Source organism: Heptranchias perlo, chromosome 25 (genome assembly GCF_035084215.1).
Source record: "Heptranchias perlo isolate sHepPer1 chromosome 25, sHepPer1.hap1, whole genome shotgun sequence".
Taxonomy (NCBI): domain Eukaryota; kingdom Metazoa; phylum Chordata; class Chondrichthyes; order Hexanchiformes; family Hexanchidae; genus Heptranchias; species Heptranchias perlo.
In genome coordinates this window covers 22,050,714-22,069,319 of record NC_090349.1, presented here as the reverse complement: position 1 = coordinate 22,069,319, position 18,606 = coordinate 22,050,714, and the positions used below count along the sequence as shown (strand labels likewise).

Below are 18,606 nucleotides of genomic sequence, written 5' to 3'. Positions count from 1 at the left end.
ACAGGATTTAAGCTTTAGGGTTTTTCACACTTCAAAGCAATACAGTTTGGACATTTGAATTTCCAGTTTGCACCCTGTCCTTTGGCTCCAATTCAATTGCATGACCTACCCTATTTTGTAAATTCTTAAAACGTATTTTTTCTCATTTTCATCTTTCACACTTGAACATTCAAATCTTGTAATCCTGATTTCATAATTTTGCTGATGTCTTTATTGTCCTAAATTGATATCCATACAGTCCAAAATCAGACTCAATTACTGAATGTGTTAGTAATGCATTTTTAAAAGATGTCTTATAGGATTTAATAGTCTTTAAGTACAAATTGTAAGTGTAGAAATTTTTGCAGCAGTGCATAATAATTCCGTGTATTTTGTTTTCATTAGGCAAGTGAAAGAGGACCAGGAGTCGATTCTGTCAACAAGACTAAATGTTTTTGACCATGATGAATTTGATGTTTATAGCAGAAATTCTGTGGACATGTCCAAAATCTGGAAAGGCAAGAAGTGAGTTTGACTTTCTAAATCACAGCCTCTCATTTAATAGTTGATATGGAAATGGTTTGTAGTTGGGTTGGATCTTAATATATTATGGTTGATTCAGATTTCTATGTACTTGCGTAGCAAGACAAGTTGCAAATCTTTTATATTGCAACCCTTTGATTATTTAGAAATTTAAAATGAGCCAAAAAAAGTGGAATAAAAACGATATATATATTCTACATTGGTTGCATGCACAGCATGTAGTTCACAGGTTTGAATACACATTTTGTATTTTTAATTTCTCTCGTTGAGTGCTTTTGCACTGTCTTCCTGATGGGACAATGGAGTCTGGGCTGCAGTGGTCTAAATAACCACTGCCCATACCACTGTATGACTGGGCCTCAGGGGTGGGAGGAGGGGGAGGGGGAATTGTGATTCAGTGAAGAGAAATTAAAACCTATTATTTTTTTACCCCCAAAATTGCACAGCTCTCTTCTACACATCACAGTTGGGTATCTCTACTGCAAACAGATTAAAAACTCAACTGAGACATGCAAATCCAAGTGACCAACTCTAAGAATCAAACATGGTAGCTCCTCTTTAGTGGTTTAACTTAGGGCTTCTTGAGCTGCTGCCAGAGGGTGCTTTTCAGTAGATCCTCGAGCACAAACACAACCACTTAAGTGTGATTGAGTCATTTGTGTAATCCTTAGGAATATAGGTTGTGAATTAGCCTGATGATATCTCACATTGGTATATCAACATCCATTCTGCTACTCAGTAAGAAAGCACAGCAGTAGCTCCATACTTGGTGAATGCCCACCATGGCCCATCAGGGAGGCAGCTAGCAGATGGAAACTTTTCTAGAGCCTTCAATTCTGAAATCCTTGGGATTACAAATTCACATTTTATTTTGATATTTTCATTGCATATTTGGTCCTAAATGCATTCCACAATTTTTCTGTGTATGATTCCTGGGTCATTTTTAAATTTGCAACTTTTTTTAAGCTGCCTATTCTACTTTGTAGAGATTTGTTATTTTGTCGCTTGTGTGTGAACATCAACATGTGACCTCAAAAACTTAATGTGTTACCAGGCTCCTCTGATGATCTAATGGATAAAGGTGCCACCTGGATTAGCAATAAGCCATACAGGCCATTAGGCCCCAGCTTCAATTCCTGGTTCATGCCGAGTTAAATTGATCTCAACTGGGGCTGTAGTTGGGGTGCGACAATTGGTTATATTGCCCTTGGGGGGAAATGACAGCCAGGGTTCCCGCTTCCAAATAGTTATCTAGTGACCTGTGCTGGAAAATGTGCTTATGGATGCCAGATGAAGACAGGATCAAGTTTAGCACAAATGGCTAGTATGGGAACTAAGTAATCATGTACCATGTTGAATAACCTGCCAACGCTCACTGTCTTAAGTTTATACTGGATGAATGACCATTTGGGTAAAGTGTCAGAGTGTTGTCGGCACCGGTAGAACAATACACCAAGAGTTTGCTCCTTGAGAAGGAAAATGAAAGATAGAAAATTGGCAGCAGAAAATAGCTCTGAATCAAACTTTTTCTCTTCACTGTGTGCAAAAATATTAAATTGTTTCCTGTGAACAATGATGATCCCTTGTACATTTTGAATATTTTGCAACTTTAAATTCTTCAGAATAGCATGTGCAGTTGCAAGTGTCATTAGTTCAATATTTTGAAAACTGGGACTTTATTTTAAGGTACTGTTCCATTTACATATGTTGTGTCTGCAATTCTTGAAATGGGAAATGAGTCACTTTGAAAATTCTATTCAGTGTCAGCAATGAGCATTCAAGTCAGCACAGGCTCCCTTTACTCTGTCTTAACCATGTGCTTTGATCCTAACCTCAAAGGTGAATTTATTACTACATAAACATGGTATTATCTGTTTCCTGGAGTAGCCACCCTTGCAGTCTCTCTGGACAAGACAATCCATTAGTGCTAGCTTTATGGTGTTAATTCATACTCACTAGCAGCTGGATTGAAACTGCACAATGTAATTTAGTTTAAGATCCTTACTGTTGTCAAGGGAGCTTGCATCCAATTCATCAGTTTGGCCTGCACTAGAACTCTGATTCCCAAATATGAAAGGACCAATTCTAATTCTTTGTTACAGGCATTTCTAGTTTTATTTCTTTATTCTATTCCAGAAAACTAATGATCAATATTAGCAAAATTGAAGCCGATGGGATTAAAGGGGGAGTTGCTGCGTTGAAACGAAATTGGCTAAGAGACAGAAACCAGAGAGTAATGGTGAACGGTTGTTTTTCAGAGTGGAGAGAAGTATACAGTGGTATCCCCCAGGGGTCGATGTTGGGACCATTGCTCTTTTTGATATATATTAATGACCTGGACTTGGGTATAGAGGGAATCGTTTCAAAGTTTGCAAATGACACGAAACTCGGAAATGTAGTAAACAGTGAGGATAGTAACAGACAGGTGAAATGGGCAGACACACAGCAGATGTAATTTAACGCAGAGAAATGTGAAGTGATGCATTTTGTTAGGAAGAATGAGGAGAGGCAATATAAACGAAATGATACAATTTTAAAGGGGGTGCAGGAACATAGAGACCTGGGGGTGTACGCACGCAAGTCTTCAAATGTGGCAGGACAAGTTGAGAAGACTGCTTTTTAAAAAATGCATATGGGATCCTTGGCTTTATAAACAGAAGCATAGAGTACAAAAGCAAGGAAGTTATGCTAACTGGTTAGGCCCCAGTTGGAGTATAATGTCCAATTCTGGGCACCACACTTTAGAAAGGATGTCAAGGCCTTGGGGAGGGTGTAGAGGAGATTTAATAGAATGGTACCAGGGATGAGGAACTTCAGCTATGTGGAGAGATCAGAGAAGCTGGGATTGTTCTCCTTAGAGCAGAGAAGGTTAAGGGGAGCTTTAATAGAGGTGCTCAAAATCATGAAGAGTTTTGATAGAGTAAATAAGGAGAAACTGTTTCCAGTGGCAGAAGGGTCAGTAACCAGAGGACACAGATTTAAGGTGATTGGCAAAAGAACCAAAGGCGAGATGAGAGATTGTTTTATGCAATGAATTGTTATGACCCGGAATGCACTGCCTGAAAGGGTGGTGAAAGCAGATTCAATAATAACTTTCAAAAAGGAATTGGATAAATTCTTGAAGGGGAAACATTTGCAGGGCTATGGGGAAAGGGCAGGGGAATGGGACAAATTGGATAGCTCTTTTGATTGTCCGAATGGCCTCCTTCTTTGTTGTATCGTTCTGTGATTCTATTGCAGTAACCTAGGGACAGTGCAACTTCCGAATCAGCCTTTGTACACACAGGTCACTGGTTAATTTGAATTTATGAAATAAACCCACAATATACCAGTTAATTGTTGAACAAGTGAGTGCTCGATGATATTCTTGTTATCTTTGCAGGAAAGGAGAAGGAGGAAGAATGCTGCTTGATGATAAGTCACACATTGCGCAGCAGAAGGAAAGATATAATGCCTACAGTATAGTAGTTGAGGAAGTGCCAGTAGAAAATGGAGTTCAGTTTTATGGGGATGACTATGATGACGAATATGATGACACATATGATGTTAACCAAGTAGGAGCAAATGATGTGGATTCGGATGATGAACTGACCAGCAGAAGGTATGATGAATGACTGTACAGAGTTGATAAACATTGGTGCAAATCCACAGAGACCTGGAAGTAATTTAATTTACTGTGTATATATTTCCAATCTGTGTTTTCATTTTTCAGTGTTTTAATACTGCTGACATTTCTACTTTAACTGTTAGAATATACTACTTTGGTTTTTAAGATTATGCTTGGAAATGATTACAGGTACTTTTTTATTTTGGTCACCAAGATGCCTTACACATGCAGAAATCCATCACCATGCTTAAGTGTCTAAGTCCAGCTGCTGAAAAATCCACAAAAGTAAAGTTTCCCTTTGCTTCATATGGAGATCGTATTCTCTCCCTACTAGAGACTCGCCCTACTTGCCTTGGTACAAACTGGCAAGGAACAAGCTTAGGAACCCGCAAGTGTGCTGGCATTTAATCAGCTAAAATTGCATATTTCCCACCACAGAACACAGGTAAACGTTCTGCTACTTGTCCAGCTAGGGCCCTCTGCCCTTGAAAGCATTGGTTTCCAGGGTGGAACCAAGTGGGAGAAATCCCATCAGCCTCCAGACAAGTCTACTCACAGTTCCCATGAAGCTAGTATATAACCTCAGTTAAAAGACTGAGGAAAAAAGGAACAAAAATATCTAAGCAATTTGTTATGTTGAACTCGGAAGATAGTTTAATGTAGTGGTGAAAGTTAAATAATATATTGTCATCAAATCTAAAAGAAAAATTGAAAAGATTATGGGGAAAGGGCAGGGGACTGGCACTTTGAGAGCTGGTACGGGCATGATGGGCCAAGTGGCCACCTGTGGTATAAAATTCTACAATCTGATTTGTTCTTCTCTGTATAGTTTCACTTTTTACAATAAATTTGTAGTAATAATTTAGCCTGAGTTACATGGTCTGCCAGCATGGTGTCTTTCTGCCAACTAAAATCAGGAATGCACAGTGGTATGCCATACTATAACTAGTGTTTTACCTAATGGTAGAAGGGTTCATTGTTTGCCCTGTGGCATGCTTCCCCAGATATTTTTTTTAATATACATATATATATATATATATATATAGTGAAATATAGACTTGCCCATGAAAGCTTATTCCTGTGGAGAGCATGAATAAGGAGTATTGGGAAGTTTCCTGAATATTATCAGTAGATTTGAGTGAACTAATTCCTTTGATTTTGAGGGCAGAACATAGAATGTACAGCACAGAAACAGGCCATTCGGCCCAACCGGTCCATGCCGATGTTTATGCTCCACATGAGCCTCTTCCCCCTCTACTTCATCTAACACGATCAGCATCCTCAGAAGTAGAGGATGCAAGTACAAACTTAACCAGCATCAAACAAAATTAGAGATTAAAAGAGTTTTATTAGTAGATTTGTAGAACGGGTTTGCAGCAAGGGCTATCCATGTGGAGAAATGTTAACTATCGGGTTAGGAATGGGATAGAATGTCATTAGGGTAGATGTAGACTTGGCTCATCTGCAGTGCAAGCTGAAGTGTTGGGAGACATAAAATTGAGCTCCTATAATGCTACAACTGTGGAAGGATGTAGTTACAGCAAGTCAAGTTTACATAGGCACTTTCCATTATAAATATGGACATAGGAATTTATAATGGGGGGAAAGTGTGACAGTAGGAAGTATGGTTTTGTCTACAGGAAGGCATACAAACATAAGACTTTTAATATGTAGAATATATGGAAGCTCAAACAATAAAAAGCGATTTGTCAGCGAAGTTGCAGGACATGCCGCATCATTTTTTTTATCACAGGCTGCGTTGTTTGTTTGTCAACTTTTGTTTTATTTAAATTGACATATTTGCCCCTGTGTTTCTTTGACTTTGCAGTTTTCATAATTGGGCCTTTTGGAATAGGGAAACCAGTGCAGAATTGAAATTGGGCACCTACTTTCATGATGCACTAATTCAGCAGGCTGTTCTTTACACTTCCCATACTAAATGGCCTGGAACTACATATGATTTTTAAAATGGACAAATAAATTAAGGATCAGTGACTTTCACTGTACTAATTCCACAAATAAAATAGGCTTTCATCAGCTCTATATATACCATAATCCACACTGATTTTTTTTTTTGCCCAGGCCATTTACAATACCTCTTATTCTGAGACAAAAAGAGGAGGAGGAAGAGGAAGATGATGAAGCTGAAGAGGAAGCACCAAAGGTAGTTCAAATTATACGCAGGAGCAAAGTCTAATTTAATGGCATTTAACACATTTATGAAAGCCAAGGCACACACAAGTATTGTAGTAAATTTTTGCTGATGTGATATGTTTTATATTTTGATAAAAGGAGGATGCTTGTAGGGTGGAGTTCTTTAAATCCTGGATATTTAAATAGTCCTTGTGACATTCCACTTTGCATTGGTACAAATAATGGCCCTGTAGCGATTGTGAATTTGAGATGGTTATTTCCAAGCCTGATACCATCTCTCATGTTCATTTCCATAAGGTATTCAATGGGTTACTTGGGAAACCTATCATATTGAGTGTTAAACTGCACATTTGCAATTCCAATAATATGCATTCCAATTGGCTTCCAATTTCTTGCTTGTAGTACTTGTACTTCTGTTTATGCTTTGAAGGTCCTAATATTCATTTAAAATATCTGTTTCCAACTTTTACTGCTTGAAATCCAGTTTATTCCTGGCTTGTTTCCCCTTTTCCCAATGTGCAACAATTCAGCAAATTCATTACCTTGTTACACAAATGATGAGATCACTTTATTTACAATCACTTTACGATGAAGGTTAGTCTTTGCATTTGTTTAACTCGTTTACCTAAAATGTGATCCACTTTAACTCTCTCCCATGGTATGTGTCAAAAAAATCCCTTTCATCTTTAAGACCAAGGTATTTTTAACTTCTATCAGAAGTATTTGTAACTGCAACCGTCCCATATTATTTGTGGAAGTACAGTTGTCATTCACATTGATTTTGTTAAATTAGTAATTCAATTGAGAGGTACTACACTGTCAGTCTTTTCTAAGGGTGCAAACGTCTGTGGAGAGAGGGAAAAGCAACTGGTTTCTGTCTGAGCTCTGCTCTTAACCTTTTTAAATAAAAAAAAATCAAATTAGACTTTACTGTCTTCTCATCTAATTTTCTCCCAGTGTCTACAGTAACTTTGCCAGGACCAGTTATCTATTATTGCCATCCCAGACACATTAAATGGAGGGGAGGGGAGAAGATAACTGCTGCTGTAGTGGATCTGATTAATTATTGAGATGCCTCTACACCTAATAGTTGTTTGAATCCACAAATATTTATAAACTGATTATTCTTAAATCGTCTCTGGTCTAAATTGTGATAATTTTTGATTGCATAAACACAAGTGTGCACTGTGCTGATCACAAAGATAATTACAGATGAGGGTGGCCATGTATCCCATGTAGTTCATTCTTCCATAGAATCCTAATCCAAACAAACCCATTGTGCAGAATGTCTGAAAATTAATGATGCTTGTGAAAGTTCTCTGGCAAGCAGCCAACAATCTATTCCTGTGAAGATAAAAGATTCTGTTGCCTTATGGAAATATAGAAAAATGTAACAAGATAGATGGATTGTTCTAATTTCCAGGAGGAAGGTCCAAAGAGGGATCTATTTGTACAGGACCCAGCGTTGCTAAGGGAAAGGGCAGAGGCAAGACGTGCTACCTTCTGTGCCAGAAAAGGGTAAGTAAGAATCTGGGTCACAAGAATGATTTTATAAATGTTTTGAAATGGCCCCTCATTAGTATTCCTTTTTTGATTTTTGTCACTTTTCACATTGAGCAGCCTCTAATCAAAGGATTAATGGATGTTATTAATTCCAGCTATCCCAATTACTTTAGCTTTCGAAGTTCTTGATTACTCTTTCTTTAACTATCCTTATTTTTAAGCAAAACTTCACAAGATTCTGGTGCACTTTAAAAAGGAACTTTAGATTACTGAAGCAAACAAAGCATAGCTTGAGGTTTCTGGATGGCTGCCAAACCCAGAAAGCAAGCTGCAGTTTTGAATGTGCACCCAATTCAATCTCTGTTTGCCATTTTGCAGTTTCAAATTTTTAAGACATAATGGTTCTCTAAACTTAGAATAAAGAACAAATGCAATTACATTTATGTTTTTATTTAATTTATATTGTTTTTACTTATAAATCTGTACGCACTTTCAATTCATTTTGCGGGGAGGAAGAAAATTGAATAGCTTTACAAATGCCTAAACAAAAATACTGCAAAATGAGTTCATGGTGTACCCTCTGGTGACTCTGGTTAATTCTAATGTGCGTTTCACTTCCCAAACTATGTCCCAGCTGGTTTGACTTTTAACCCTGATGTAGACAAAATCATTTGTTTTGGTGGTGCTCCGATCCCAGTTCTGTTGACAAATTATCTGTTGAACAGTTCGGTCACATCATACTTCTGAAAATCTGCTTCAAATTTGCATCAACGTTAGTCCCGGTCACTAAATGACATGATTAGGTCAAACTTAAATCTTTGGTTTCCAAATAGGTTGGTCCAATGTTTACTTGGTTGAATCCCAAGTGAAAAGAAAATGTGAAGATAGTTATGAATAAGATAATAAATAACGTCCTTTTGTGGCTTCGACAGAAGTTGTTAGTTTGACATCTGACTTTCTCCCTGTCTGGGAGTTGGCCTGTAGGGCTGCCAATTAAACTGGCTACTGCCCTCCCAAGATTGGATTGGTACCAGACTACCCCATGCTGTTTACTTAGGAACACAGTTTCTCTCACCATCTCATGTGTGAATACCACACTGCCAGTATAAGGCATCCTTTCCAAGATTTCCCTTCCTCCCTCTCATAATTATGCAGTTGTGATATTTTTTAATATAGTTGGTTCCTTTAAAAGAGGCAAACTGGAATTGTTTAACTTTATTTATTCACTGCTCTCCAAATATATATATATATATATAATGTTTACACACATACATATTGCTTTGCAGGTTCAAACGTGACAACGCTGCTGTTTTGGGGAATACTAAGAGCCAGGGACAATCAAAAGAAACGCTAACGGAGAGAAGAAAGAAAGAGGCCAATAAATCTCTTCGAGCCAATCATAATCGCCGATCGCTTGCGGATAGGAAGCGGAACAAAGGAATGATTCCATCTTGATTTTTTTTAAAACCTTTTTTTCTCCTTTCCCCGCCCCCCCCCCCCCAGGAATTATTATTCCACCACATTTACTCACCTCCAATGGCCACTTTCAGCTCACAGGCCGTGTGTTTTGGGCTCTCATTTTCCAAGATGTTCTTTCTTGAGCAATAGTAGCCACACATGCTGCATAGCAAGGCATGTGTCCGTTTTTCTCCTCAGGACAAAGTGTTCAATCCCAGAAGTATTTTGCCTCATAATCTCAGTCATGTCAACTGACAAAATTTATCTTGTATGCATTGGCCAGGGTTGAGTGACAGTCAAAATTAGACTCCAAGGAACACAGTGGTGCAGTAAGAATCTCAGCTATTGCATTACTGAAGTAATTTTTTGCCCATTTACTGATACTTAAAAGGAGTTGCTCAATATTACAGCTTATTTGGCTGTATGTGTTTGAGTCTGTCTGTAATTGAGAATGATGAAACCTATAATATCCTTAATACACCTGACCGTTATTGCGTGGCCACTGTAAAATCTAGCAACTGAGGTGAGAGAAACTTTATTTTTAACATTTAAAAGAAAACTTTGTCATTTTTTTGAATTTTTCCTTTCCTCTTTGGGTTTATTAATATCATGTAGCATTCCACAGCCAAGTTTCCACATAATCTTCTTTTACATCTTTAGTCAGTGTTGGGTATTTAATTGGCACCATTAGAGATGGATGAGAGCAGTCTGGGGTGTCTGGACGACTGATTTTTTTTTACCCCCTTCCCCCACTCCTTAATGACTTGGGTGGGGGAGACATAATGGGTGCAGATTTGCATCTAACTGATGCATAGCACAGCAAATTTGCACATCGATGAACTGCACTGACTGTGTAATGGGAATGTTACAGCAAACATGAAATTAGCATTGAAATAGATTTGTCGTTACATTGTGGGGATTGTTGAGCACACAAACTGTGTAGGTAATAAACACAGTTCATAATTCTTAACTCTTACCACAGAGGCCACATCAGCATTGGACAAGCTCACAGTTGCTCTGCACTAACGCTTGTTTTGCACAATTTGAGTCCTTTGCTGTGGTTTGGAATAGCCTAGGGTGGATGTATTTACATAATCTACCCTCTTAATTAAAACCAGTTTCTTTGAGTACAGTAATTGAAAATGTCTTAATATAAATGCTCACAACAATCATTTTCAAATAAAGACTGAGCCATTGGACACTGTGGTGGTCTTATGTTTTTTTAAATTCATTCTTGGGACGTAGGTGTCACTGGCAAGGCAGGCATTTATTACCCATCCCTATGTGCCCTTATACAACTGAGTGGCTTGCTAGGGCAGTTAAGAGTCAACCATGTTGTTGACATAGCTAAAGCTATTATTTAGGTTGCATTTCTACAGAACCACTTCTACTTGAAATGGCAACAAACAATTGCATATGCACTGTTTAAAAGTTGCAAATTGTGACACTCCTATCTGGCTGGATCTTCCCCAATATTTGGGTATGGTCTGTGAAGACCAAAATTGGAGTTGTTGCTTCAGTGCTTCAATACCACCTTTGGCAGCACTAGAGGAAATAATTTGGGTACAGACTAAAAACATTCCCATCAGGGAAAGGAGATATCCAAAGCTAGAGCTCCCTAGATGACTAAAGAAATTGAGATTAAAGTGAAACAGAAAAAGGAAGCTTATGATAAATGTCAGGATCATACTACAGTAGAGAATCAAGCAGAATAAAGAAAGCGCAGAGGAGAACTGAAAAATGGAATGAGGGTCAAAGAGAATGTATGAGAACAGATTAGCACGTAACATATAAAGAGTAAATGGATAATCAAAGGAAGAATGATTAGAGACCAAAACGGAAATCTTGTGGAGGCAGAGGGTATGGCTGAGGTACTAAATGAATAATTTGCATCTGTCTTCACAAAAGAGGAGGCTGCTGCAAATGTCACAGTAAAGGAGGAGGGGGTAGATAAATTGGATAGGATGAAAATAGAGGTACTTAAAAGGTTGGCAGTGCTCAAAGTAGAAAAGTCACTTGGTCTGGATAGGATGGATTCTAGTTTGCTGAAGGAAGTAAGGGTGGAAATAGCAGAGGCTCTGGCTACAATCTTTCAATCCTCCTTGGATATGAAAGTGGTGACAGGGAACTAGAGGGTTGCAAATGTTACACCTCTGTTCAAAAAAGGGGAGAGGGATAAACCTGGTAATTACAGGCAGTCAGCCTAATGTCAGTGGTGGGTAACTTCTAGAGACCATATCCAGGTCTAAATTAATTGACATTTGGATAAACCTGGGTTAATAAATGACAGCCAACACCGATAAAGGCAAATCATGTCTGACAAACTTGAGTTCTTTAGTGGGAATGGGGTCATGGGCATGAGGAGAGAAACTAGAGAAAGATGCAGGTTCAGGGCTGGATGTTGAATGGTTTAGGCAGTGAGGCCCAAATCTGCTTGATGTGGTCTAGCTGACTGCAGGTATAGCATATCCTCGCATAATCTTGATTTTGGAATACAGTAAAATTTATTTTTACACCTTTAACCTTGGTGATAACCTGCAGGATGGGCATTGGCTCTTCATCTTGGATTTTCAATTTTTAAAAAGTCTTTTAGTACTGGCTCCAATTTGTTTATATAAAAACTTAAAAGAAATTATAAATGTTAAGGAAGGAAATAGACACAAAGCAATAATAATAATTCCAATTAAATAGATTTTTGAAATTTTTAAGTTTCCTGCCTGTTTCCAACAGTTGCTGGTTTCCACCTGGTGGATCATTAGTGTCACTATCTCCTAGTGTCCTATGGTGCCTGCATTCTGATTCTTTAATGATTCCTGACTCATCTCCAAGTAAAGCTCTGGCTTCCCCGCACAGGGTGACCAGAACAAAGACCAATAATACAATCCACTTGCTATTCTGGTGCTACTCTAACTCAACTGGTCTCCCATCCAGAGTAGCAAAACATGGGCAATCATCTCTGTCCCACAGGCGGGCTGTGAAATGGGATACTGAAGTCTATGTTTAAAAATAGTGACACAAGTAAGACAGCTTTATACATATGGCTGACACACACTGACAGGGAAAGAATAACAGAGAGAACGTCAACAGAGACATTGGGTGGACACTTGGTGAGGGAAAACACTAAAGGACTGGGATGTGTTTGGACATATGCAGAACAATGTGTTTAGCAAAGTACAGCAATTTAATCGCTCATATTTTTGTTGGTGCATTTTCATAGGTCATAGGAAACATACATATACATTTGACATGCAAATGAATTTTTATCAATTTTATTTATCTCTAAAAAAAATTTCATATACAGAATAAACTGAATTCTGGTGGAATACAATTTATCCTATTCATTGTAACTTTTCTGTTTTTTATTTTGTAAAGTGGAAATGCCCAATCCTGATTTTGGAGCATTTAGGCCGCGTATTTGATTTGCGCCCGGATTGCGTGTGTCTCTGGGTGCAAGTATGCAGGATATTCCAGGCCCCAAAATCAAAATTGCCATAGCACTGAAATGGGAGTAGTTTACGGTGAAGTGCTCCATCTAGTGGATGAGCCTGGGAACTTTATCACTGGGGAGAATGGATTTACAACAGTCGTGGGATTTGGATTTAAGCCTTAAGCCCAAAATCTGCTGCCAGAGGTACCAGCCCATCTTTTGTCTTTTTTTAAAAAAGTAAACCGCAACAGACGTAAACTGAAGAAAATGGAATATATTCAAAATTGTACCTACAAGCTGCATTTGTACTGCAATTACTGGTTTGAGATGTCCTCTGCACTACTTTTGACATGTACAATGTAAATAGCACACATCTGGCAGTTTGCATTGCTTTAATTGTCCCCATCCAGCCCTATTAACTCTGACATTTCCTGGCTGGTGTAATACTGCAAGTACATTTCTCAAGTTGAGTATATTTTATATATAACTAAAACATAAAATGGTTAAAAATACAGATAATCAGGATATGCAGAGAAAAAACAAGTTGTCAATACAGGTGTTGCCTTCATCAGAAATGAAAGAAAAGCAAGCATTTTAGCATAGGAAAAAAGGCTGGGGAATATGATTCTCCCATCACAGAGAAAAAGTTAATGGGTTGAATAACTGACATATGCTTTGTTAGCATTAAAAGAACATGTAAAGAGTTCTAATTTCTCAGTCATTGGTCTGTTCTAGTGTTATAACCAGGCTCATTGCAGCTTCAGGAACAGCGTCTCATTTTTCTCTAGGGTACTCTGTAACCCTCTGGTGTGAACAATGAATTTAGTAACTTCAAGTGTCAGCCTTACCTCAGTAGTAGCACTTGTGCCTCTGAATCAGAAGGTTGTGGGTTCAAACCCTACTCGAGACTTGAGCACATCTAGATTAACACTTCAGTGTGGTACTATTGGAGATACTGTCTTTTGGATGAGACTTTAAACGAAGGTCCTGTCAACCACCTCGCAAGTGGATGTAAAAGATCCCATGGCACAATTTGAAGACCAGGGGAGTTGTCCTGGCCAATATTTATCCCTTACCCAAGATCACTAAAACAGATTATCTAGTCATTTATCTCATTGCTGTTTGTAGAACCCTCCTGTGTGCAAATTTGCTGACATTTTCCTACATTGCAATGGTAACTACACTTCAAAAGTACTTAATTCACTGTTAAAGCACTTTGGGATGCCCTGAGGTCAAGAAGGTACCATATTAATGCAAGTCTCCTTTCAGACCTTAGCTATACTCTTCCCCCTCCCGATTTTCTTTACAACTAGGAGAGTCGGCAATGTGGATCTGTCAACTCTTTGTGGCAGGGGTGGGGCGGCAGCATACACGTGCGAGTTGACATTGCAGGTATATACCCTTTATCAGACCATAATTCTGATTGGGGAAGGCTGCATGCAGTGTGTTGGTCTATTCTTTTCTTGGGACTGGTGACTCTAATGGGTTTCCTCCATTATTCTGTTTGCATCAGACTTCTTGTATCTACAGGGTTCTTTATTTCTTCTTTCTCCAATTTCCCCTGTTTCCTTCGTGTGAGCCTTTCCAATGTTTTCACACTTAGTTATTTGAATATTCTGTTCTTTAATGCCTTTTCATTGTCTCACACCATCATTTTTCTTAAGCATTTTAGGTTATTCTGACCATTAGCTACATCTCTGTGATTGAAGTGTTGGCTTCACTTCTCCCAACCCTACACAAATGCTTGCTTATCTTTCAGTTCTGACAAAAAGGTTACACCCTTGTTAACTTGTCTTATCAGCTGTCTGTCATTTTTTTTAAAACTTGATTTGCAAAATATCTTTCTGCTGAGCTATTCTGTTTTACATTATGCTGTTAGTAATTTGGCTTAAACTTTTCTTTAAAAATGACATTAAACATCAGATCACAAGTGTACTGGTTTCAGTAACAATGAGTGAAAACCTTCTAGATAGCATTCTTGTTGTATTGTAACCAGTTATTGGGGGGAATTTTCATTTATTTTTAAAATGTGGCTAAATCCACAGGGCAGTGTCCTAGGCCCAACCATCTTCAGCTGCTTAATTAATGACCTTCCCTCCATCATAAGGTCAGAAATGGGGATGTTCACTGATGATTGCGGTGTTCAGCTCCATTGGCAACCCCTCAGATAATGAAGCAGTCTATGCCCACATGCAGCAAGACCTGGACAACATCCAGGCTTGGGCTGATAAGTGGCAAGTAACATTGTGCCAGACAAGTGCCAGGCAATGACCATCTCCAACAAGAGAGAGTCTAACCACCTTCCTTTCACATTCAATGGCATTACCATCGCCGAATCCCCCATCAACATCCAGAAACTTAACTGGACTTGCCACATAAATACTGTGGCTACAAGAGCAGGTCAGAGGCTGGGTATTCTGCAGCAAGTGACTCATCTCCTGACTCCCCAAAGCCTTTCCACCATCTACAAGGCACAAGTCAGGAGTGTGATGGAATACTCTCCACTTGCCTGGATGAATGCAGCTCCAACAACACTCAAGAAGCTTGACACCATCCAGGACAAAGCAGCACGCTTGATTGGCACCCCATCCATCACCCTGAACATTCATTCCCTTCACCACTGATGCACTGTGGCTGCAGTGTGTACCATCCACAGGACGCACTGCAGCAACTTGCCAAGGCTTCTTTGACAGCACCTCCCAAACCCACGACCTCTACCACTTAGAAGGACAGGGGCAGCAGGCAGATGGGAACAACAGCACCTGCACGTTCCCCTCCAAGTCACACACCATCCCGACTTGGAAATATATCGCCGTTCCTTCATAGTCACTGGGTCAAAATCCCAGAACTCCCTACCTAACAGCATTGTGGGAGAACCTTCACCACACAGACTGCAGCGGTTCAAGAAAGCGGCTCACCACCACCTTCCCAAGGGCAATTAGGGGTGGGCAATAAATACTAGCCTTGGCAGCGACGCACACATCCCATGAACGAATAAAAAAAAAAATCAATCTAACCCTCAATTCAGTCATTTTTTGCAGTAGAAAAATTATCCAGTAATTTAAATTAAACCATGCAAGTAACAAAATAGTATGTAAAGCTAAAAAAAAAAAATCACAATTTATACTAAGAAACTGTACAATATAAAACTGATTCTTTAATCTCTGGTCACATACTTGTTAGAAAGTATTTTTGTTTCAGTGATCAACATGGACAAAAATAATTAAAGGCAGAAAAATTATTCAGAGAATTTATTAGAGATATATATATCTCAGTAATCATTTTCAGCAAATGTACCCAGTATTAGTCCAATTATAGTAACAATCCATTCTTGCAGGGATTGGCTAGAAACAATTTGCCAACAGTCTGATAAAGTTAATAGTCCTGGTGGATGGCCTATCAATGCTGGGCTATTTGCCAGTAGCAACATTCAAGGGGATGGAAAGCATCTTGCAGCACGGAATTCTATTTATTCTTCCTCATTTTTCTCATATTTGTGTTTGATGTGTTTCCAGAGTTTCTGTAAATAGAGAAAATATTTCACTGAATCTGCTTCTTACCTTATTTGTCACTAAAGTGAAACTACATAAATATTCCTTTGACCATCAGCTTTGAAACATAAAACACAAACAGGGAGCAACAAAGTAAACCAATTTACAAACTACATAGATGTAAAACAACTTTAATTGTCCTCTTCAAATTCAGAGATTGAGAACTGAAAAGGAAATCGTGTAGGCAGCTGCATGTTCTTAATTTTTGTCCCTCATTACAGTGACTGATGAGAAATGCATTGCCAGCCTCGGACGTATTTCAATAAACTATCTGCATGTGCAAACAGCAGTCATTTGTCTGATAGTAACCCCTTCACTCGCTTTGTGATATCTTCACCCAACAGATGGACAAGCACAACTTGCCAAACCAACAATCAATGGTACAAATATAAGTTGTACTGCAGTGGCATAATGCACCAACATACTGATTACAACGTCTGCTTTTATAATTTTTTTTACAACTGGAATCTAGTCACATTCATTTTTGAGAGGGGTAGGATATTCACATCAATACTGCATAGCGAAATGATTGCATGTCAGCTGAATGGTGTTTAGAATAAGTGACTCAAGCAGTGATTTAAGATAGCAGCTGCAATTTTCATGTGCAAGTATTATAGAAGAAAAATTAGAGGCAAAATTCAGTATGAAAAAAACTGACATTTATGTAGCAGCTTACATCTCAAACCACTTCAAATACAATGAATTATACTGAAGTGCAATTATTTCAATGGTAGGCAAACATGTCAGCCACATCGCACTTTGCCCAGCATGGACCTGTTGGGCCAGACGGCCTGCTTCTGTGCTGTACATTCTTTGTAAGATTCTATAACAAAAATATGAATAACTAGTTGATCTGTTTGTCATAGTGTTGGTTGAGGAAAGAGTGTTGGTCAGGATACCAGGAGAACTCTGTTCTTGAGTTTGTGCCATGGAGTCTAGCATTAAAACAGAGCAGGCCAAAGGGGCCTTGGTTTAACCTATCTGAAGGTCAGCACCTCTCTCAATGCAACACTGGAGTATCAGCTCACTTTACACACTGAAATCCTGAAGTGGGGCGTAACCTTATGTTTGAGTACTGCTGAAAAGAGTAAGCGTGAGAAAAATAAATTAATCAGTGATGAAAGCAGGAACAGCTCATAGGGATCAAGAGAAATGGGCAATCATGTATAGGAAAGTTAGGACAAGTGGTATCAAAATCAATAGATGAATTAACTAATTTTTTTTAAAATGAGACAATGAAGGCTAAAAGGCCAACAAAGAACAAAAATAAACAAAAAATGTCAGTGTATGAAGAGAAAAAAACAAATTGCCTAAACCGGCTTTTAATCAACGAAGCTGATAAGTTACAATAAATAGGTCCTGGAATTCCATAAACAAATATGGAAGCACCATCACAAGAATCGTAGTAATTCAAAGAGAAGACCCACCAACTACTTCTCAGGGCAACTGGAGATGGGCTATAAATGCAGACATGTGTCACCCAAGAACAAATGGATATTGGGAAACAACTTATTAATTATATAAGAAAGGAGATTGAAAAGCACTGCAGATCCTTACAGGACGAGAGAAAGAACACCTTTGTCAGCACAACTCCTCTCGAAAGCAATGCAAAGGTCAAAAATAAGATTCATGCTCGAATGTCTTATAAATGCTAGCTTGTCACACCATTACTATTTTAAACAACTTATTGAAGTTATGTGATATAGTTTCATTTATCGAATTTAAAATTTTAATCTCAATTTCTTCTGACATTGCATTTCGAGACTGAGGATTGTGAGATGGGAAAACACTCACATTACATGACACTGGCTATTGGGCGACAGCATTTTCTAACCGTCCGCTTCCTCCACCCTTAATAACTCAGTCATTCAGCTAAAGGCGAGAAAGAGCCGCCCCGGGCGGCTGAAGGTGAAACAACTCTTGAGACCGTTTAAGGTCTGACGGCGCTCGGCCTTTAACAGGCGCCTTCCTGCAGGTCACCTTCCTGCTGCGGCCCGGCTCCATCCCTGAAGCCAAGTTTCAGACTCACCCCGTCATTGAGGTGGTCAAACACCGCGTCTCCGACTTGGTCGAAAAACCTCTCGAAGAAGATGGCGCCCAGCACAATGCTGAGCGCGAAGGTAGAAGATCTCTTGAAGAAAAGGTTGTACGCCTGCTTCATCAGCGCCATCTTCCTGCCGCCTGTGACCGAGTCCAACCGCAGCACGCCGGCTCATAACCCTCCGCCTGCCCCGAAACACCTCGGCTATAATCAGAAATTAAAAACAAACCCTCCGCGGCGCCTCCAAATACATCACATCATAAACACTCGTTAAAGGGATTTCAAATCCAACGCGGAATTATTCGGGAGGGAGAGGGGCTATGTTTTTTGCGTATAAATACAA

At 39.0% G+C, this 18,606-nt stretch overlaps 2 protein-coding genes across 3 annotated transcripts in view; one reads left to right on the top strand and one right to left on the bottom strand.

Moving 5' to 3' along the window:
• ascc2 (activating signal cointegrator 1 complex subunit 2) overlaps positions 1-10,448 on the top strand; it is a 52,427-nt gene extending 41,979 nt beyond the window's left edge. For both annotated transcript variants that reach the window (XM_068005744.1, XM_068005745.1), the window contains 5 exons: positions 385-504; positions 3,905-4,123; positions 6,212-6,293; positions 7,707-7,801; positions 9,073-10,448. In XM_068005744.1, coding sequence (XP_067861845.1) covers positions 385-504; positions 3,905-4,123; positions 6,212-6,293; positions 7,707-7,801; positions 9,073-9,241 — 685 coding nt within the window. In that variant the 3' untranslated portion in view covers positions 9,242-10,448. The remainder of the gene's footprint in view (positions 1-384; positions 505-3,904; positions 4,124-6,211; positions 6,294-7,706; positions 7,802-9,072) is intronic.
• A 5,459-nt stretch (positions 10,449-15,907) lies between these two features.
• Positions 15,908-18,434, bottom strand: uqcr10 (ubiquinol-cytochrome c reductase, complex III subunit X). Its single transcript, XM_068005748.1, has 2 exons — positions 18,252-18,434; positions 15,908-16,191 (listed from the first exon to the last, which is right to left on the bottom strand). Exons 1-2 carry the CDS (start codon positions 18,390-18,392, stop codon positions 16,141-16,143), a joined length of 192 nt encoding a protein of 63 aa, XP_067861849.1. The 5' UTR covers positions 18,393-18,434; the 3' UTR covers positions 15,908-16,140.
• Between the last annotated feature and the right edge of the window lie 172 nt (positions 18,435-18,606).